At 36.0% G+C, this 22839-nt stretch overlaps 1 protein-coding gene across 1 annotated transcript in view; it reads left to right on the forward strand.

The window, feature by feature from the left end:
* Window positions 1-22839, forward strand: part of KLHL20 (kelch like family member 20) — a 63765-nt gene that overhangs the window by 4549 nt on the left and 36377 nt on the right. Inside the window, exon 3 of the mRNA XM_007084013.3 lies at window positions 13008-13581. Coding sequence (XP_007084075.1) covers window positions 13008-13581 — 574 coding nt within the window. The remainder of the gene's footprint in view (window positions 1-13007; window positions 13582-22839) is intronic.

Here is a 22839-nt window from a genome sequence, read left to right on the forward strand (position 1 = left end):
AAAAGGTAGCAGCATAAATGACTCCAAGGATTTCAGCTTGGGAAACCAGGTGCTGCCATGATGAGATCAAAAATACAGGAAGAGGCACCAACAGGTTTCAGTAAGCCAGAAATAGTTTCTCTTTCATACGTTTTAAGATTGTTATGTCTAGGAAACCAGCCAACAGAGATAGCCAGCATATAACTGGAATATGGGTTTGGGACACAAGAGAGCAGAAGAGATGCAAAAAATTGCGCATCAGCAGCCCACAGAATGTTCTTGAAGTTGTAGGCGTGAATGAGGGTAGAACAGAAAAGGGGGATGCCAAGGACAGAACCTCAAGATCAGATGAGCTTCTCCTTGCTTCAAACAACAATAACAATCCCATTCAGGTCTCATATCTTTAGAATTTCCTATTTATTTTAATCCGTCTAAAATGCATGTTTAAAAATAGTAGTGTAAAATGTACCTGCTAGTGTAAAATGACTCTTCCTTGGTGTGGCATGCACTGTAGGTTAGCTTGCTGAACAACTGTTCTTCCTTTCCTTTACTATATAGAAACAGGAACATAAAATATTATGCTTGGTATCATCATCTTCTTTGCATTTGAGATGGCCGTATAACACAGTGCTGCCAATGAAATGTCAGCAGAAGCTGCTAAGAGGTATCCTAGGGAGGCCCTGGCTGTCCTGACGTAAAGGGAGGCTAGCTTGTTTGCATGCTCTTCCTCCTTCATGCCTTGATGGCTGGACCAATCCTGATATTCATTTTACCCGATAAGCAGGGATGAGGTATTTTAGGGCTAAAGCATTTATGACCTGTTTTCAGATTAAGGGGTTACAGCCTGGCTTCCTGGTATGGAATCAGGTATGGAATTTATGTAGTGCTAGTGGGTGCCCTCCTGGTAAGCAGAGCTGGCACTTTGGGCTATTATTTCTGTCTTAAGGGTTTTTATACTACTATCTGTAGTTTTCTCTTTTTTCGAGCCTGCTTAGGACTTTAAATAATGGTCAGTTTAGCTGAATCTTTTTTGTTTGTTTGTTTTTTTAAGAGAAGGCTGTTAATTTCCGAATGAACTTTTGAAGTATAAAGGGAGAGATGTTCATTTAGGTAGGGAGCACAATTCCAGGCTAAGAAAAGATTTGCAGGTCTTTGGACTAGGAGACAAAACTTGATTATAAATGCTTTAGAAGCAGAGACTGTGTTTTCTAAACTTTTTATAGAAAATGGCTCTTTCCTCAACTAAGAATATTACTTTTGGAGTAAAAGGTCTAAGGAATGTGTGACATGGTAGCCCTGAAATTTGAGGGTGGCTTACACATTTTGGGTGGGTAGAGGTATCAGTGTTCGTGGAAATTACCCATCTCTTTATCTACCCCACATTTCCTTGACTTCCTAGATTGTTGGGACTTTTAAAACAAACTCTTAACTATAGAGTACAAACATAAATAAATACATTCTTGTGGGGCACTCAGTTGGTTGAGCGTCCAACTTCAGCTCAGGTCATGATCTCACTGTTCCTTAGTTCAAGCCCCACGTCAGGCTCTGTGCTGACAGCTCAGAACCTGGAGCCTGTTTCAGATTCTGTGTCTCCCTCTCTCTCTGCCCCTGCTCATGCTCTGTCTCTGTCTCTGTCTCTCTCTCAGAAATAAACATTAAACATTTTTTTGATAAATAAACAGATACATAGATACATACATACATTCTTATGACTTTCACCTTTACTTATTTTGACTATTCATTCCTATTCACACTGAGAAAAACTTTCTCTCTGGGATAATAAGTCTTCATAACTTGTTTTCTGAGAATAACCTCTGGAATGCCACTCTATCAGTTCAACATGCCTTTGCCCCTACTGCTTCTGCAACCACTTCAACCATTTTCTAGCCATCACGTAACTCCCTAGATTGTGTGGCATCTCCCAACTCTTGATTAGTGCAAGCATTTATATTCCTTGATTTGGACTGCTGATTACTGCTAGAAAAAAGAAGCCATGGGGAATTCATGCTACTTTAATCAGAATCTTTAATATTTGAGCCAGGGGTGCCTGGGTGGCTCAGTCAGCTAAGCATCCAACTCTTGATTTTAGCTCAGGTCATGACCTCACAGCTTATGGGATTGAGCCCTGCATCAGGCTCTGCCCTGACAGCGTGGAGCCTGCTTGGCATTCTCTCTCCCCTTCTCTCTTTACCCCCACCCCCTACTTTCTCTCTCTCCTCTGTCTCTCAGAATGATAAATAAAAAATAAACAATTAAAACATATGTTATTTGAGCCAACAGTGTTATCCAACAGTAAATCTGTAGGTCCCTGGTTAATGCTTACCCATTCCCCAGTTAACGCGTACTCACTGCCTGAAGCAGCTGTGTCACACCTTCATGCATTCTCTCATGACCCTGTCACTACCCCTCTCACTGGCAGCAATGGCCTGCTCCCCCAACTTCACAGAAAAAATAGAGGCCATCAGGTATGAACTTTCCCAAGGCCCTGATACCTCCTTACCACAAAATAAATGTATCTGTTTCCTCATTATTTCCGCCCCCTTACTCCCTTCCTCTGATCTCTTATGTAAGCCTTTCTACCTTTTGTCAAAGAGTCATTCCTCTGTATTTTGGTTCTGTATACTCCCCCTCTTCAAGGATCTCGCACCATCATTTATTCTCTATTATTTTTTTAAATTGCTCCCTGTTTCTCATTCTTCATTTTAGTATATGTCATTTTCTAGTCTTCTTCCACTTTAAACTGACATTAAAGGTCTCTTCTTGTCACAGGCAAACTTCATTTTGGAAATACTCCATACCCAGTATCTCTTTCTTTACCTTCATTAACCACTGCCATTGGAAACTTCAGGTTTTTACTGAAAATTTAGGGATAATGAAGTTTTTTGACTATTCATTATTTTCTTACTGGCTGTCTCCCCTTAGATCACAACCTGCCACCATTTTTATCAGTGCCCCCCTTTCCTTTCCCCTGTGTTATAATTCTCCCTTCTCAATTATTGTTACTTTATTATAGTGAGCAGTTTAGTCTCTTTGTTACAATCCTGATATCTCTAGTAGAAGCAGTTAAAAAACAAAATCTTACATCTTTAGATCATATTGAATGTGTGGCATGGCTTCACATAAGACAGAGTGGTAGGGACTGTGGCGAACTAAGAGTACAAGCCCTCCTGATGGTACTCAAATGCAATTTCAATTTCAAAACAAAACAAAACCTGTAAGCAAAACCCTTCTGATGGTCTTTGTCATTCTAGGGGGACCTCACCTTGCCTTTCATAATTAAAGGGCCTAAATACTTGTTTTCTCAAAAGCAGCATCTGTCTCTGAAATAAATGCTGTTCCTTTCCCCAGAATGTAAAATAACAATAATTGAAAATTTATTATAGCAGTTTTTTTCTTCTCACTATGTAGAGATTCAATTGTAGTAATTATAGTTTCTTAAACTGATTCCATAATATCTGATGTTTGCCTTGTAGAATTGTTTAGATTTATTGACATTTTGGGTAAGTGAATCCTTCTTGTTTAATTTATATGTTTGACAATATGTTTATATGTTTTACTTTTTTTTCCCTTTATAGCTGCATTTTGAATTCTTGCTTTCCCCACTCTGTTAATTTCCCTTCAACTTAGGTCAGTATATTCTTTTTGTAAAAACTGACTTCCACTGAAAAAGAGATTTTTATTTTATTAGATTTTATTAAGTCAGTTATTTATTCACATTTTAATGTGTTTAAAATTACCTGCTTGCTAAATACAGATTCTAGAGTCATATCACCAGAGATTCTGATTCTCTAGCACCTCAGGAACCTGCATTTTTATTAAGCACCCTCATATATCTGGTGTCAAAGAAACACAGTATTTGAAAAGTGAATATAACAGCCTAGTGGGAATTGAACAGTCAGTAAAGAACAGTATCTAGTCTTCTCACATTTTCATTTCATTTGAAAGAAAAGCCACACATTCGGACCATGATCTTAAATCTATCAGTGCCATGTTTAGAAACTATGATAATAATGGAGGAAGACCCTCTGTATACAAGAGTAGTTGGGGGTGCCTGGGTGGCTCAGTTGGTTAAGCGTCTCTTGATTTCAGCTCAGGTCATAATCTCCCAGTTTTTGAGATCAAGCCCCACGAAGCTCTGCTTCAGATTCACTCTCCCCCCACCACCTAGCTCCTCTTCTACTTACACTCTGTCTCTCAAATCAAAGTAAATAAACATTTTTTAAAAATATTTTTTTAAAAAAGACTAATTTACTAGTCAAAGCAAGAGTAAATTTCTAAATTCAAGTTGGTTAGGAAATTTAGAATGCGTGGCTGATTTTACCATTTCACATTTTAACTACCATGTTTTTGGTATCAGAATGCTTTGGGCTGAAAGTCCTGACTCAGACTAGCATAATCAACATGGAAATCTTTTATTTACATAACCAGAAGGCCAGAGGTCGGGGTGGGCTCCAAGACTGGTTGATGCAGTGGCTTGGTAATATCATCTTGGACCCAAGTTCTCTGTCTCTCCAGTGTAGTTTGTGCAGTGTCGGCTTAATCCTGCCCTAAAATTGGTCTCCCATCCCACTACCACCTACCAGTGTAGAATGCTGCATTCTTCCTTGTTAATGCCCTGCAGAAGAAACTCCCTAAATTATGGAATGTAAATCTGTTCCTGTAATTTGATGACCAGCTTAGGTAAGAGAATGCCATCAGTTAATTGATTTGAAAGAAGTCAGGATTCATCCTTAAAAACATGGTCATCTTCCCCTGAAGCACATGGCTAGAGGAGGAACAAAATCAAGATTATGTTAAAATTTGAGAGAGTTGATGGTAAAATATGGTATTAATAGAATTTATCTTGAAGTTATGTTTTTCATCAGTGCTAAAAGAATACAAAATCTGCTAAAGTTATTATTAGCAGATTTTATACCCTTTGGTTTTAGATAAACTGATTCTTTCCCAGAATTGACAGAGTCTTCCGGGGAGAAGGCAAAAGCTCTGTTTGGTCTCCCTAGTTTGTTAAATGTGGATAGAGTCCAGAATAATCCTTTCCACTTGCCTCCTTAAATCTTAAAATACATATAGATTAATCTTGTAAGTTAAGTTAATAAAAATGTTATTTGAGTTCAGTTTCTTTTTTGTGTATATTTGTAATGTCATTTGTTCAATATTGGAATAAAAAGCCACAGATTGAAAAAGCAAATAATTTGAGATCTTCTTGTTTTTCTAGATGAATTTTTACTTGGACAATAAAGCTTGCCGCCCTAAGATTTAATTAAAACCTTTCTTAGGGTTCTGTCTTGGGGAGCAGATCACACCTCAGTTTACCATCCCACCCCCAACTCTTTAGAGTATTTATTTCATCAGACTCCAAACAAAGAAGTTGTGAATATAGATGTGACAAGGTGTGAACACAGTCTATTTCTAGGACCCTTATTATAACTTCCTTTCAAAAGGTGCCCAGAAAAATGTACCAAAAAACTCGCTTTTCTGCCAGTAGAATCCCGTGGTTGTAATAAGAATAATGGAGGATGTGCACTCAGAATTTTAAAAGTACACATTTACAAAAACAAATAGCAGAACCATAGGAGAAATAACTTAGTGTATAGAATTAAATATGGCTTCTAGAATTAAATTGCTAGAATTAAATACAGCTTCTCAGAACATTTAAAATGAGGTAATCCCTGTTGTCATTGCTTCTCATTCTCCTAAAAGGGCAGTGTGGTCCAGCCATGTGGCAATATGCTTGCCTTTTTTTCCCTTCTAAGAATGACAACCACATAAATCAGATTACCAGAGTCATTTCTATTTCAAACACTCAATCCAGTTGCCTAAGATAGTTTGGAATTATAAGGCACTGACTTCAAAGTCAGAGGACCTACATTCAGACAAATCCCAACACTGTCACTCTTTGTGAGGTAAGTGTAATTATCCCTATGTTACAAATAATTAACTTGAGGATCAGGAAGTTAAGCAATTTGCCCAAGATTATACCTAATAAGTAATGGAGGTAAGGTTTGAACCTGGCTACAAGCTTGCCTGGCTACAAACCTGGTTTTGAGAGAATGAGACAAGAGTTCGGAGGGTATAATTTATTTTGGCAGAAAGAAAAGTTGAATTCATTTAACAACAATTTAGTGAACACTAGACCCCGGTATTGGGATATAGCAGTGAGCAAAAGAAAACAAGGGCCTTGTTCTCATTGATCTTATATTCTAATTAGGCGATAAAACCAATATAGTATGTCAGGAGGGAATATATTTATGAAGAAAATTAAAGGGTATAGAGTGGTAGAAATAGGAGATACTATTTCATATAAGGTGGTGTTGGGGAGAAGGAATTTCCTCTGCCCTTCGAGGTCCTTAAAGCTGGACTTAGAATCAAATTAACAATGAGACAATGAGTAAATCAAATTCAATAGCATTTGTAGAGGGAATCCACACAGACATGGAAATCCCAAAGATAGGCAACATTATGCTTATGTGAGCTAAGGCAAGGGGTATTGGACTGAGGGTACAAAGGAGAGAAATACCATTAGAAGGGAAAGATGTTTGGAAAACAAAGGTATCCTATTCTGCAGATTAGTTTCTTAGATAAAGAGAAATCTCTGTCAATAGCTGTCTTCCTGGTAAAGCAGGCAGTTGAAGGGGAGGTGAAGAGCTTTTTCTGAATCTGCTGGGTTTGGATTGCTTTTATTTACACACACACACACACACACATATATATATATATATATATATATTTACATATATATTTACATATATATATTTACATATATATACATATATATGTAAACATATATTTACATATATATTTACATATATATTTACATATATACATATATGTGTATATATATACATATATATGTAAATATATATACATATATATATGTAAATATATAAAATCTATTTTTTTAAGTTTATTTACTAAAAGAGAACAGGGGTGGGGCAGAGAGAGAGAGGGAGACAGAGAATCAATCCCAAGTAGGCTCCACACTGCCAGCACAGAGCCCGATGTGGGTCTTGAACTCATGAACTGAGATCATGACCTGAGCCGAAACCAAGAGTCAGATCCTTAAGCGACTGAGCCACCCAGGTGACCCAGGATTGCTTTTAACTCAATGTTCATGCCAAAGTGTCCCATCTTTAGATGGCCTGCCCTTGGCCCCTACAGTTGTGTGATAAGTTGGCATTTGAGCAGAGATCTGAAAGAAATGACAGAGTGAGCTTCATAAATATTTGGGGGAAGAAACTTTCAGGAAGAAGGAATAAGAGTCTGAAGCAAGAGAAGTCTTGGTATGTCCCAGAAAATATCAAGGTAAGTCTGTGTGACTAGAGAACAGTGGGCAAGAGGAAAGCAATAGGAGATGAATTCAGAGAGTGAGCCAGGGGAAGAGTCATGTCGAAGCTGGTAAACCTTATATTCTTTGTTTGTGACTGAGTATTTAAAGCATTTTAAGCAGAGGAGTGGTGTAATCTGACTTTTCTAAACGATCAGTTAGGTTCTTTAGAGAAGAGAATATAAATTGGCAAAGGTGGAAGCAAGAAGACTATTTATGAGACTATTACAATGTTAAAAAAGGGTGAGAATAGCCTGAATTAGGGTGGGACTGGTGAAGATGTAGAGAAATAGTTGGAATCTAGATATTATTTGGAGCTAGAATGACAGGATTTGCTGATGGATTGGATTTGAGAGTGTGTGGAAGGGAAGAGGCCCAAGATTTTTGGCCTGAGAAACTGGAAGAATAAAATTGCTTTTTATTAATCTGGGGAAGGCTAGAAGAGAGACATGGAGGAAGGTAGAGAATCAAGGAATCAGTTTTAGATATATCATTGAGATATTTTCACTTGTGTGATACAAGACATTCATATGGATCCAAATTCAGAATTTATTCAGACAGAAGATAAGGCCCTTTTAGCCATTCACATATGGATGATAGGAACCATGAGGTTAGATGAGGTCCCCCTAAGAATGTGTATAGAGAGCAGAGAGGACAGACCTTTGGAGAATGACCTCATTTAAGGGAATTCTTAGCAAGTTTGCAAACCAGACCACTGATAAAAGTATAGAAACTACTTGTGTTTTTTTTTTAAATATAATTTGTTGTCAAATTGGCTAACATGTAGTGTGTACAGTGTGCTCTTGGTTTGGGGGGTAGATTCCCAGGGTTCATCACCTACCTACCACACCCAGTGCTCATAGAAATTACCCATTATTAAAAGTCAGAATCTGTACTCATACAATAATTAACAGCACAGGTGTTTTTTTTTTCTTGCTATGGTATACTTTTAAATGAAAAGGCAGAGATGTAGAAATTAGCTTCCTTATTGTATGTAGGTGAAGTAAAAAATTGTTTATATCTAAGTTCAACAGTACTATCTGTATGTACATCATTATGGTTGCAACAAAAATGTTTTCATTTCAACATGCAATGTCAATATTAAAATAGGAAGTTTTGAATTTATCTTGTCTTTAATGTTGGTTCTTTTTGAAAGAAGCTTGATTGCACCTCTGTTAACCATGTGATTTATTTTTTCAGCATCTACCATGTACAAGGCATCATTAAGCATTGTGATTAAAAGCTTCCTTGATTATTTACATGGGTGGCAAAAATTATCCTTTAACTGCTCAGCTTTTTTCAGTCTGTAAATTACCAAGCATAAATGGTGCTGTTTCTACCAGATGTCAGGAATTATGAACAGTTTGTGTTCTAGAATACAGAATCACCTGTGGGCTAAGGCCAAGCATAGAAAGCTTGAATTTATAAGTACTTTGAAAAAACAGATTGCTGTTGGAGAAAGGAAAAACTATGTTCTTTGTTTTCAGGTTGTGCCTTTGTAATGTAAATGTAGTTTCTTCTTCCCAAAATGTCCTTTTCTAGTCTCTCCTTCCCAGGGGACCCTCTCAACACAGGTGTTTTATTATACTGTAGTTCCTGTCCATGCTACAGCTTTAGGGGTAGTAAACTGATAACTGTCCCCTGAAGGCCAGATGTTAGACTCTCTCAATATAGATGATTAAGTCTGTGAGACTCACATGAGGCTGACCTAAAACTCAGAGTCACCTATGCCTCCTTTTAAATAACATGATATCTCTGGAAGAATTATTCATGAGAAGACTGCTTAGTGAGTGTAGAATCAGAAACAGAAATATAATGATCTGGACCATGGGTATGGGATATTTCACCTAAGTTCAAGAATAACCCAATGTAATATTCCTACTTCACAACAAAAATACATACCCTTGAAGTAACCTTGTAGCTTATGCCAATCAGATCTAGGATCTTTCCAGTATAAACAAATACTATACCGATTTTTGCCTTTCTGACCACAATTTGTATCCTGATTGCCCTTTCTCTGGTTATTCATATATCCCCTCTTCTAGATAGATTCCCTGATTGCCTCTTTATATTCCTTTGATTTTTTTCTCACTTCAAACAAACTGCTTTGTAAATTATATGCAGTTAGTAAATATGTGTTAAAAGAATAATTACCAACTTAGAGGAACATAGATTTTTTCATGCTGGTAGATACAGTGTGATAATTATGAAAATCTGAATATCTTCATTATAATTATTTGTCAATTTAAGTGGGTGGCATTTACCTAGGAAGTTAACACCTCAATTTCTACATATGAAATATGAACATAAGGTATAAACTTGCTTCTCTTATATATTACCTGGAATCACTTTTTAAAAGGTAATAACCTTTGACTATTTTAGAAATGTTTAGAGATAATTCTGAAAATTTCTTAGACCATCCCAGGTTTTTTTAAGCTGGAAAAGGAAAGACTTAAGTTCAATTTTGTTATGCTATTTTCCTTAAGCCTGACATTCATTTTGTGGTCCTTTTACCAAGTTACTTGACTCTTCTGATAGTCCACTGGTGAAGTTCTTCATGATGACTAGACCAAATTAATCTGCATTTAACTGTAGCTTTTTGGGCTTTAAAAAGTTGTACAGAAATTTGGATATCCATAAGGAAAAAACTGAAAAAATCTTACTTTGAATTGTTAAATAATTCTACATCTCCCTTCTTTCCCTAACCCAGCATTCACATCAGTCACATTATTAAATATTCACATTGCCCCAGGAGATAGTTGTAGTTTATCCTAGAGTATCAGGAGGCCTGCTGTGCTACTGAAAGAAAGCTTCATGATTTTAAAGAAGTCACCTAACCAAATCAGTTCCTTCATCTGTTAAAGGAGGGTATTATGCTAGATGATCTGATGGTGCATTCTATTCCAAATCTCAATCTCCATTCTTCAAGCTAGGTAACAAATTATGACAAGCAAGCAAGGTTGCTTTTCATATTTAAAGGTTTCTGGATGGGGCGCCTAGGTGGCTCAGTCTGTTGAGCGACCTACTTCAGCTCAGGTCACGATCTCACGGTTTGTGACTTCAAGCCCCATGTCAGGCTCTGTACTGACAGCTCAGAGCCTGGGACCTGCTTCAGATTCTGTGTCTCCCTCCTCTCTGCCCCTCCCCCACTCATGCTCTGTCTCTCTCTGTCTCAGAAATAAATAAACATCTAAAAAAAAGTATTTAAAGATTTCTGGAGAACATTAACATGTAAAATTTATTAACACTCACATACCCTGATCCTATGATGTTGTGTGTATCAAATTTGAGAAATTTACAGAGCTGTCACCCTCATTTTTTCCAGATCCCTTTTTAAAGGAAAATAATTATTACAGCCTCTCAAGAGGGTGTCCTTTAGCACAGTTAGGGTAACACATACTTACATATACAGGAAATGCCCAACTTATAGACTTCCAAAGTCTGCGTGTAAGAGTAGCTTCCCGAGCTCCAGCCATCATCCCACTCAAAAGCCACCGAACACAACAGCAACAACAAACCCTTAATCAATCCCAAAACGAGAAATGTTCTTTTCCTTCTCCTTGAACCTCTTGGCCTTTGTGTCTTCAGACTTCAAAATTCAGGTCAGAACTCTATGTCAGTGGCTTTTAAGTTTATTGCTATAACATAGAGCTTACAAAGGGACCCAATTATACAGATATATATGAATCCGTGTGTGTATACAACACACAGTTGAAACAGTGACGTAAAGGGAATATATGCCAATATTTTTTCTTATGTTTCATTTTTTCAGTGTTGCTTATGACACACTAAGTTGATTTTACAACTAAACCTAGCCCCCATTTACAGCACTCTTGCTATAGAAGTATATAAGCCTCCAAATACCTAACATAAAATTAAATGTTGGGAAAAGTATTCATTTGTAAAGTGGGGAATGTCTATTTATGGACCTATATATTTCTTTTGTAACCATAGTAAACCTTTCTTGATTCTGACTGATTTGGTGGGAACAGTTGGAAATATACAGTACTTTTAAACGAATGAGGCTTATTGTCAGATTTAATATCTCTGTCCCCAAATTAGTCTAACAAAATCTTTGTACAGAGGCTCCTAAGAATCCTACTAAAAAAATATTTCACCTGCCATCTTCTTTCCCAGTTGAATGTTCATAAACTATGAAGAAAAGATTTCTAAGTAAAGGTAAACTTCAATCCAGACTTGCTGGATTACTATTAATTCAAAATTTATTTAAATATTAATTGAAGCATATCAACTCAGACTTGATTTCTAACATGGATAAGCATAATGACCTCATTGGAAAGGAACGTAATAATTCTATTACTACAATAGCTGCAATTTAAAATGTAGCAAGCCCTGAACTGGAAGCTTTTATGTGCATTATCTCCTTTAATCTTTGCCAATATAGGATAGATGCCCATTTTACAGCTGAAGAAATTGAGGATTACAGAGGATAAGTAACTTGCCCAGTAATTGTCAGTACTAGCATTTCAACCCAGGCCCATCTTTTCTACAGTGTATGAAACTTTATGCTGCTGGTACAGAGTAACCATAGTACCCAACCCTCAGAGTGGTTAGACTTGAAGGGAAAAAGAAAATCTTAATTTAAGATATGGTGAAATATTTTTGAGACATCTATGGTTGAACTTACACAAGGGGGGAATTTTAACTCATTTCTCCCTGTGAATGGCTTCTAAAATATTTGGTTTGATTCTTTCCCTTTCTAGGAACAAACTAATGTGATTAACTACATAGTTATTTATTATACTTCCTCACTTATAAGTCATATGGTTCGTTTAATAACTTCTTAGTAGTGTAAGTTGCATTAAACGTATGCAAAGCTTTTATTAGCTGACAGTCTAGCATGTATTTGTCCATATAATTTTCCCATACCTCAGTTTTCTTTAATGTTACAAAGTTCTATCTAAGCTTTCCTCTCATTCACAGACAAAAGAATGTCTGGCCACCAGTAATTATCTGTAGCATCCTGTTAACACTAGTTTTTGTAACCTGTGCTTAGGATTTTTTTTTTTTTTTTAGTTTACTTTTAGTTTGTTTTTTACTTAGAACAATTGTAATCGCCTGTATAAACTGTGAAAATTATGCATATTAGAATAAAGGAAATACAGTACTACATATAAAGTTAATTTTAGGGGCCCTGGCCTCCCTTTTTGTTCTTTTCATGCAGCATGAGCTATATTTTATAACTTTGGCTGAACTTGAGAGAAGTCTAAAATATTGCCATTATAATGAGATATAGACATTTCTGTGTTGTAGGAAAAGAAATATCAACATTTTGGTTAAGCCAGATTAAGGAATTAAAGTCCATAGGTCTGTTTTGTGCAGAAAGAATAATTTACAAATGTTTTTCATAAATTTTTATTGATGTATTACAGGTAGTTTGTAAAAGATGTGGCCTAAGACATTCTAGTCTGAGTACTTCTGAGATGGAAAAGGAATTGTCCTTTATTTTATGGGAGTGCATAGTGAAAGTACTCTGATTTGGCATTAATGCTGTTCTTCAGAAGACTTTAAGGAAGTTTATGAGTTCCCGTGTTCTTAGAATGGAAGCCCTTTGGGGACTTAGTTCTCCCTTTTGATTACCTGCAGGTTTCTTTATCTCTTTACTTATGAACACTTTATGGCAAAAGTGAGTTTCTAATAATATTGCCATCATCTCTTCTCCCTCCTTCCCCCATTCCTGTAGGTGTACCAACATTCGACCAGGAGAGACTGGAATGGATGTAACAAGCCGCTGCACCCTTGGAGACCCCAATAAACTGCCAGAAGGGGTTCCCCAACCCGCCCGCATGCCCTATATTTCAGACAAGCACCCTCGACAAACCTTGGAAGTGATTAACCTTCTGAGAAAGCATCGGGAGCTATGCGATGTGGTGCTAGTTGTGGGCGCTAAGAAGATATATGCCCATCGAGTCATTTTGTCAGCCTGCAGTCCCTACTTCCGAGCTATGTTTACAGGAGAATTGGCAGAAAGCCGTCAGACGGAAGTAGTGATCCGAGACATAGATGAGAGGGCTATGGAACTACTGATTGACTTTGCGTATACCTCCCAGATAACTGTGGAAGAGGGCAATGTTCAGACCCTTCTGCCAGCTGCTTGCCTCCTCCAGTTGGCAGAAATACAGGAAGCCTGCTGTGAATTCTTAAAGAGACAATTAGATCCTTCTAATTGCCTGGGCATTCGGGCTTTTGCTGACACGCATTCATGTCGTGAGTTGCTAAGGATAGCAGACAAGTTCACTCAACATAACTTTCAAGAGGTGAGTTATACTTGGTGGTTTGAATGCATTCATAATGTATTTGTCAGGAGAGCAATATGAGTTCACGTTCTGCTAACTAACATGTACCTGTTCGGGTATTTACTGCGGATTCTAACTTATAATATCAAAGAAATAAGTTATTATCAATTCTCAGCCTGGTTTTTATTTAAAGGCCAATTTTATGTTCTGTCAGCAAAAGTTAAAGTTTAGGGATTTGATTCTCCCTAGCCATATTCATAAACTAGTTTATAAGTCAGAAAACAGTTCATTGATTCATTAATAAACTGTATTCAGTTTATTAATTCATTAATAAAGATAATGATGAGATATGGTAGTGAACAAGATGCCCAGAGTGTTCTCATGGAGGTTATAATCTAGCAGAGAGGATAGCCGTTAATGCATAATCACACAAATAATTAATTATAATTAATAGGTACTACAAAGAAGAAGCCTATACTATAAACTCTGATTTAGCAGTATATTACAGACAGATTTAACTTTGGTTCTGGAACAGATCAAGCCAAATTCTGAGACATGAGAAAGCATAACTAGATTGAGAAACTGAAAGAAACCCAGTGAGACCCAGAGAGCAAAAGGGAAGACATTACATAACGATTTTACAGAAAGACCAGAGCCCGATCACACTGGAGTTAATAGACCATGTTAAGAATTTGAAATTTAATCTTAAGAGCAACAGAAAACAATTAAAGGGCTTTAAGCAAAGACATGGTCCCTTTTACACTTTAATATCAGTCACTCTTCTCTCCACCAGGATAACCTCCTATGGATCAAAGATTTCATTTCATACAACATGAAACCATGAAAATATTAGAAGTTGACATGGAGCTATTCCTTTTTAATCTTGAAGTGAGAAAGGCCTTTCTAATTGACTAATCCAGAAGGCATAGAAGAAAATATTGATAGATTTGGCTACATAAAAATAAAAAATTTTTGCATGGTAGAACAAAATAACAGTAATCAGACAAAAGTTAAAGACAAAGCAGGGAGTGCCTGGTTGGCTCAGTCAGTAGCATTGCAACTCTGGATATCAGGGTTGTGAATTCGAGCCTGACAATTAGTTAAAAATAAAATCCTTTAAAAAAGGCAGGGGCGCCTGGGTGGTTCAGTCGGTTAAACATCCAACTTCAGGTCATGATCTCACAGTCCATGAGTTTGAGCCCCACCTTGGGCTCTGTGCTGACAGCTTGGAGCCTGGAGCCTGCTTCCGATTCTGTGTCTCCCTCTCTTACTACCCCTCCCCCACTCATGCTCTGTCTCTCTCTCTCTCTCTTTCTCTCTCTCTCTCTCTCTCTCTCTCTCAAAATTAAACATAAAAAAAAAAAAAAGACAGGGACATCTTGGTGGCTCAGTGGATTGAACATCCGACTTTGTCTCAGGTCATGATCTCGTGGTTCATGGGTTCAAGCCCTGCATCAGGCTCGCTGCTGTCAGCACAGAGCCTACTTTGGATCCTCTGTCCCCCACTTCTCTCTGCCTCTCCCCTACTTGTGCTCTCTCAAAAATAAATTAAAAAACATTTTTTAAAAAAACAGTGCAAACTGTTTTGCAGCTATCACAGTAAATATCCTATCACAGTAAATACTCTCTTTAATATAGCAAGAGATCCTGTTGTTCAATAACCTAGACCAATGATCTAACCAAAAAATGGGCAGTAAACAAATTCAGATTGCTCTTAAACATATGAAAATCTGATGCAGCTTTTTCAGAATAACTGAAACACAAAACTATACCAAAGTACTATTTTTTGTTTCTCAGATTACAAAATTGTAATCTATCACATTACAGATATCCAAAAGTTTGATTCCTTCCCCTGTTGACAAGGCCATGGAGACAAGGCAGTAGAGCTGCATTGCTAGTGTGAACATAAATCGATACAACCTTCTTGAAAGAAAATTAGGCAGTATATTTCAAAATTACACGCTTTTGCACACTGTTTGACTTAGAGAATTTGTACTACAAATGTACTGGAGAAGGGAGCAATTTGAGGAGATAATATCATGGGTTTCATTTTACATATATTCAGTGTGAGACACCCGTGAGATGTCTAAATAGAGATACTGAGCCGGGCCACTGTTTAGGAGTCTGTATCTTAGAAAAGAGGTTAGACTGAGATTAAAATTTAGAAGTCATCAACACAATAATTCATAGCAATTAAACTACGGTGGCTTAATTCTTTTCAGGCAGGATTTAACTCAGAAACCATAAAAGATTGGTAAATTTGATTGCATAAAAATTGGGAATTTTTGTTCTTTATAACAACAATGACAACAATAACACCATAAACTACGTCAAAAAATTAGCGTCAAACTCATACATGGGGCATACATGACAGAAAGAAAATTTTTTCCATAAAAGTCATACAAATTCAGTGAGAAAAAACATGAAAAACACAATAGAAAAATAGGTAAAGTGTATGAATAAGCAATGTATGAAAGGAGATATTCAAATGTAAATAAACATATGAAAGCTTAGTCACCCTTACACATAATTAAAGAGATATACATCACAATAATATACCAGTGTTCAAACTGTCAGTTTGGAAAAATAATTTTTAACTTCATTGAAAAAAATTCAAATTTATAAGAAATTATAAGAAAAAACTTTCATATACCTGTTACCCAGGTTACCAGTTGTTAACATTTTGCTACATTTGCTTTACCATTCTCTGCTTGTTATATCAAACATTTTTCTCTGAAAAATTTGAGAGTATATGCATATATCACACTCCTTTACTCTTGAACACTTCAGTGTGTATTTCCTAAGACCAAGGGCATTTTTTTTTTCTTTTAACATAGAATTCTCTTAGGACAATTCATTCATTGGGGCACCTAGGTGGCTCAGTTGGTTAAGCATCTGATTTGGCTCAGGTCATGATCTCGTGGTCTGTGAGTTTGAGCCCCATATCTGCCTCTGTGTTGACAGCTCAGAGCCTGGAGCCTGCTTTGGATTCTGTGTGTCTCCCTTTCTCTCTGCCCCTTGCCTTCCCTCTCTCTCTTTCCCTCTCTCTCTCTCAAAAATAAGCACACATTAAAAATGTTTAAAGACAATTCATTTATCAAATTGATGAAATTTTACAGTAATAAAAACTTTATCTGGGGCGCCTGGGTTGCTCAGTCGGTTAAGCATCCGACTTCAGCTCAGGTCACGATCTCGCGGTCCGTGAGTTCGAGCCCCGCGTCAGGCTCTGGGCTGATGGCTCAGAGCCTGGAGCCTGCTTCCGATTCTGTGTCTCCCTCTCTCTCTGCCCCTCCCCCGTTCATGCTCTGTCTCTCTCTGTCCCAAAAATAAATAAACGTTAAAAAAAAAAATTAAAAAAAAAAACCTTTATTTAATCCATAGTCCCCATTCCAGTTTCACCAACTGTCCCCATATTGTTCTTTGTAACAATTTTTTTTTCCAGTCCAATTTCCAGAGCAGATGATTGCTCTGCATTTAGTTGTCATGTCTTCTGAGTTCTTGATAATCTGGAGTAGTTCTCTCCACCTTTAAGAGTATAGGCCAATTAATGTAAAACGTCCCTCAGTCTGAGTTTGTCTGATGTATCCTCATGGTAGATTCAGTATTGACAGGAATACTACATAAATGATACTTTGTCATTCTCAGTGCATCACAGGAAGTACATGGTATCTATTTGTCCCATTACTGATTACTTAACTTCAACCACTTGGTTAAGTGGAGTCCCCTAAGTTTCTTTCCTATTAAGTTACTATTTTTCGTTTTGTAGTTAGTAAAAACTTTTACAGGGAGATACTTCAAATCCATGTAAATATTCTTTTCCTTATCAAACTTTCACTCATTTTCACTCATATACATTGATCATTTCTGCCCAAATCAATTATTACTATGATGGCTGTAAAATGGTGATTTGAAAAAACCACTCCATTTTTCTTAAGGAAGAATTTTCCGTGTTCTGAATGATTGATTAGCATCATGGACTCACTAGACTCTTATTCTAGTTAATGGATTATAGTCCTTTGTTACCATTTATTATTTTGATGCTTGATAGTCCGATTTATCCTTCCTATGCTTATTTTTGCAAAATTAAGCAGACATATGCTTTTTTTTAAATTTCCATTTCTTTCCGACGCAAAAGGTAGCATTCTGTATATTCTTTGTTGCCTTTGCCTTCTACTTAATTTATTCTGGAATTCATTCCATATCAGTTCACAGTTCTCTCTCCACAGCGGCATTGTTCTCCTTGTGTGTACCACAAATTTGCTCAATCAGTTTCCTGTTTGAGCATTTGCATAGTGTTCAGTGTTTTCCCATTACAGATAATGCTGCAATGAATAGACTTGTGTATGAATAGTTCAGTGTTGTTGAAGGTTTATCATCAGGATAAATTCCTAGAAATCAGACTGCAGGGCCGAAGGTTGACTGCATGTGTAATTTTGTTAAATATCGCCACATTCCCCTCTATGAGGATGAACCATTCTGACCATAATATATGCCATAATAATATGAGGGTGAATATTATCTCATAGCCTCACTAACAGAATATATTGTCAACGTTTTGAATTTTTGCCAGTCTAATAGATGGGAAGTGGAATCTCAAGAGTGTTTCAGTGTGCATTTCTCTTAAGTAAAGTTGAGTATCTTTCATATCTGTCATGTTTATGAATTATTTATTATCTTTTGCCCATTTTTCTATTAGATTTTTAAATCTTTTTTCTATTCAGTGTTTTAAAGTTCTCTCTGCATTAACAGTGATAGCCATCTCTCTGTGCTACAAGTTACAAACTCTTTTTTCCCAGTTTACATTTGCCTTTCAACTCTACTTATGGTAATTTTTGGTTCATGGAAAGTTTTTTGTTTTTTTTTAATATTATCAAATACATAAATCTTTTACTTTATTGCATCTGGGTTTTGAGGCAAAATTTGAAAGGCTTTTCCTACACTTAGGTTACAGAGGAATTCACCCATATTTTTTCTAGTATGTGTATGATCTCTCTGAGTTTATCTTGTGTAGGGTGTGGAATATGGACTTACTATTATCTTTTTCTAAATATTTAGTCCCAATACCATTTATTTAAAAATCTTTTTGAACCAGTGATTTGAGATAAGATCTTTATTATACACTGAATTTCTGTGTGTGCTTGGTTCTAGACCTTCTATTATAGGCCATTTAGCAGCCCCATGCTATTTCCTGCAATGTTTTAATTATTGAGGCTTTGTAGTATATTTTAATACATAGTAGGGCTAATACCACTACCGTATAACTCTCTCTTTCAGTGTTTTCCTAACTTTCTTGCATGTTTATTTTTCGAAATGAGCTTAGTATCACCTTTTCCAGCTTTGAGAAGAAAACTTGGTATATTTACTGGGATCACATTAATTTACAAGTTAACTTAAGAAGAATAATTATTTTTAAGATGTTGAGTTCTATTCAAAAATGAGAGATGCCTTTCTGTTTCTTCAGTTCTGTTTTTTTTTATCTCTCAGGAATGTTTTATAGTTTTATTCATTTAAGTTTTCTACATTTCTTAAGTTATTCTAAATGTATTTTTTGTTGCTATGTAAGGTTTTTTTCCCTTTACTATAGCTTCTAACCAACTACCATTAATGTATATGAAAGCTACTTTACTGAATTTTTTTATTCTTTGAGTTATTTACACTGATTCTTTAGAGTTTTCTGACCATCCTGTCATGTCATCTGTATATCGATAGTTTTATTTCTTCTTCTCCAGTTGTTAATGACTTTTTTTTTTTCCAGTTGTTTGGCTTAATACTTCTAGTAAAATGTTAAATGGTAATGGAAATATTGGACATACTTTGTTTCTGGCATTAGTAGGAATCACTTTGGTGTTTTCCCATTAATGAATATACTGGTTTTAGGATTGAAGTGTGAATATTTTATCATATTAAGGAAGTACTCACATACTTCCTATTTTCTTGGATATTTTTTATAAGGAATGGTATTGGATTTTGTCAAAGGTTTTGTCAGTATTTATGGAGATAATCATATGAATTTTCTCCTTAAACCCATTATTATGAATTCTTTTAAATGAAGTCCTAAAATTAAAGCATCTTTGCATTTTTAGTACACACATTTTGGTCATGGTGGACTGTTAATGTGAGTTGGAATCTATTCACTAATATTTTAGACAATGTCTTTGTGTTGATATTAATAAGATTAATATTAAATAGATATTAATAGGTATTAAAAGATTAATAAATCTTTAATTTTCTTGTACTGTCTTTCATGAGAAGTGCTAGTTTTATTTTCTTATTTTTATTTTTTGTTTATTTTTTAAATTTTTTTAAGTTTATTTTTAAGAGAGAGAGAGAGAGAGAGTGTGAGTGGGGCAGGGGGACAGAGGATCTGAAGCAGGCTCTGTGCTGACAGCAGAGAGCCTGACGTGGGGCTCAAACTCACCAACTATGAGATCATGACCTGAGCTGAAGGCAGATGCTTAACCAACTGAGCCACCCAGGCACCCCTATTTTTAATTTTTTAATGTTCGTCTGCTTTTGAGAGACAAAGAGTGCAAGTGGGGAGGGATAGAGAGAGAACTCAAACTCACAGAATACGAGATCATGACCTGAGCTGAGTGAAGTCTGATGCTTAACTGTCTGAGCCACCCAGGCGCCCCTTCTTGTGCTGACTTTATCAGGTTAGATATACATGTTATACTTAATGAAAATGAGTTAGAAGTTTTCATTCATGTCCAGTGCTTTGAAACAATTTGTACAACATTGGGACTATGTCCTCCCTGCAAGTTTGGTAGAATTGCTCTGTGAAACTGTCTAGGTGTGGTGCTTTTTTGTGAAGTAGTTTATTGATCATTTTCTCCGTTCCATGAAATTTCCTCTTTCTACTAGGTTCAATTTTGGTAGACTATGTTTCCGTACAAAATTATCAATTTTATCTAGGCTTTCAAATTTATTTATATAGAGGTGTACAAATTTCTTTTAATTTTTAAATTTCTTCATCAATGGTTATTTACCCCTTGATATTTTGTATTTTGTATATGTGTACTTTCAATGTTTCTTTCCTTGAAAAAGGTAGCTAGTGGTATGTCTATTTTGTTCATGTTTTCCCAAAGAATCAATATTTTGACTCATTAATTAAATCTGTAATTTTTGTGTCTATTTCATTAATGTTAGTTCAACTTTTGTTACTTCCTTCCTTGTGTTCTCTTTTGGCTTGCTGTATTCTTTTTCTAGCCATTTGATTGAGAATTTGATTCATTTTCATTCTTTTACCTTAAGTACTCTGAGTGTTTAAAGCCATAGTTTTTCTCTGATCACTGTTTTAAATACATTTAATAGATTCTTATCTTTACTGCTCGTTTTATTGTTGTTTTAAGTAATTCTGTTTACATTTTTCTTTTTCTTTTTTTAAACGTTTATTTTTGAGAGAGAGAGACACACAGAATCCAAAGCAGGATCCAGGCTCAGAGCTGTCAGCACAGAGCCTGACTCAGGGCTCAAACTCACAAACTGTGAGGTCATGTCCTGAGCCAAAGTCGGCCGCTGAACCGGCTAAGCCACCCAGGCGCCCCTGCATTTTTCTTTACCGAGAACTATTAATAGAAAATTTTTAAATTTTTAGGTGGGGTTTTTTTTTTTAATTTATAATTTTAGTGCATGGCAGTCAGTGTTATTTTTAGTAGTTCTACTTCATGAAATTTACTGACTTTTTTAGTCCCACATTATCAGTTTTTCTGACTATTCCATATGTGCATGAAAATAAGGTATATTTTCTAGTCTCATTCTTATAGTATTTGATATATATGCATAAAGTCTACCTTATTGATTATGTTGCTTAGCTCTTTTATATTACTTTGTCCACAGACCTGTGTGTTAAAGTCTTCTATTATTAGTGTGTTCTATTTCTCTTTGCATCATCTGTAGTTTATATAGGTGGGTGCTGTGTTGCTTAATGCATAGATAATCATAATTCTGTATCTTAATTACAGATTGTGACCTTTAGCTTTACGAAGTATCCTCATCTGTCAGATTTCATTCTTTTGTTGTCTTGATTCTACTTTGCCTGATACCTGGCTTTCAGTTCCTATTTGTTTTTTGTTGTTGTTTCCACTTGCCTGATGTATCTTTGCCCATTTGCCCTTTATTTTTAGCATTTTTGCATCATAATGTTTTAGGTATTTTTCTTGAATTTGCATAGAGATAAGTTTTGCTTTGTGAGCCAGTTTGAAAATCTTTTTCTTTAAATAGGCAATTAAAGGGGCACCTGGGTGGCTCAGTGGGTTAAGCGTTCAACTTCAGCTCAGGTCATGATCTTATGATTCATGGGTTCAAGCCCCACATCGGGCTCTGTGCTGACAGCTGAGAGCCTGGAGCCTGCTTTGGATTCTGTGTCTCCTCCCTCTCTCTGTGCCCCTCCCCAGCTCATGCTCTGTCTGTCTGTCTCTCTCTCTCTCTCTCTCTCTCTCTGTCTCAAAAATAAATAAACGTTTAAAAAAATAAAATAAAATAAATAGGGAATTAAAGCCCATTTTTATCTGTTGCCATGACATGTTTGTTCTCAACTCTCATATTTTTATAAATAGTATATACTTTAGTTGTATTTACTGTATTTCTTTTTCTATATGATGTCTTCTTTGCTTTTTAAATTTTATTTTGATGTATAGAAACATTTGTTTTTGTTCTAGTGATTATTTTTGTAAACTAGGAAAAGAAGAGCAAATTAAAGCCCAAAGTAAGTAGAAGGAAGAAAAGAATAAAGGTTAGAGTAAAAAATTAATTGTTCTTTGAAAAAAAAAATTGATTAACTTCTAGCTATATAGATCAAGAAAAGGAGACAAGACACAAATTACCAATATCAGATATAAGAGGACATCACTACAAATCCCTCAGATTAAAAAAGATAATAAGGAAGTGTTATGAGCAACATTTTGCCAATAAATTCAACAACTGATAGGAAATGGACAAATTCTTTGAAAAACACAGATTCCAGAAACTGACTCAAGAAGAAACAGAAAACCAGAACAACCCTACATCTATGAAAGTAATTGAAATAATAATTTAAAAACCTTCCCACAAAGAAAATGCTTGTCTCAGATGGTGACAAACATTTAAGGAAGAAATAATACTAATCCTATAGAAAGTCTTCCAGAAAAAGGAGGAGGAGGTTGCCAAATAAGGACAAAATACCCTGCTATCAAAACCACAGATACTTGGGGTGCCTGGGTGGCTCAGTCGGTTGGGCGTCTGACTTTGGCTCAGGTCTTGATCTTGCTGTTCAAGCCCCGGGTCAGACTCTGCGGACAG

The sequence above is a fragment of the Panthera tigris genome, chromosome F3, assembly GCF_018350195.1.
Source record: "Panthera tigris isolate Pti1 chromosome F3, P.tigris_Pti1_mat1.1, whole genome shotgun sequence".
NCBI lineage: Eukaryota > Metazoa > Chordata > Mammalia > Carnivora > Felidae > Panthera > Panthera tigris.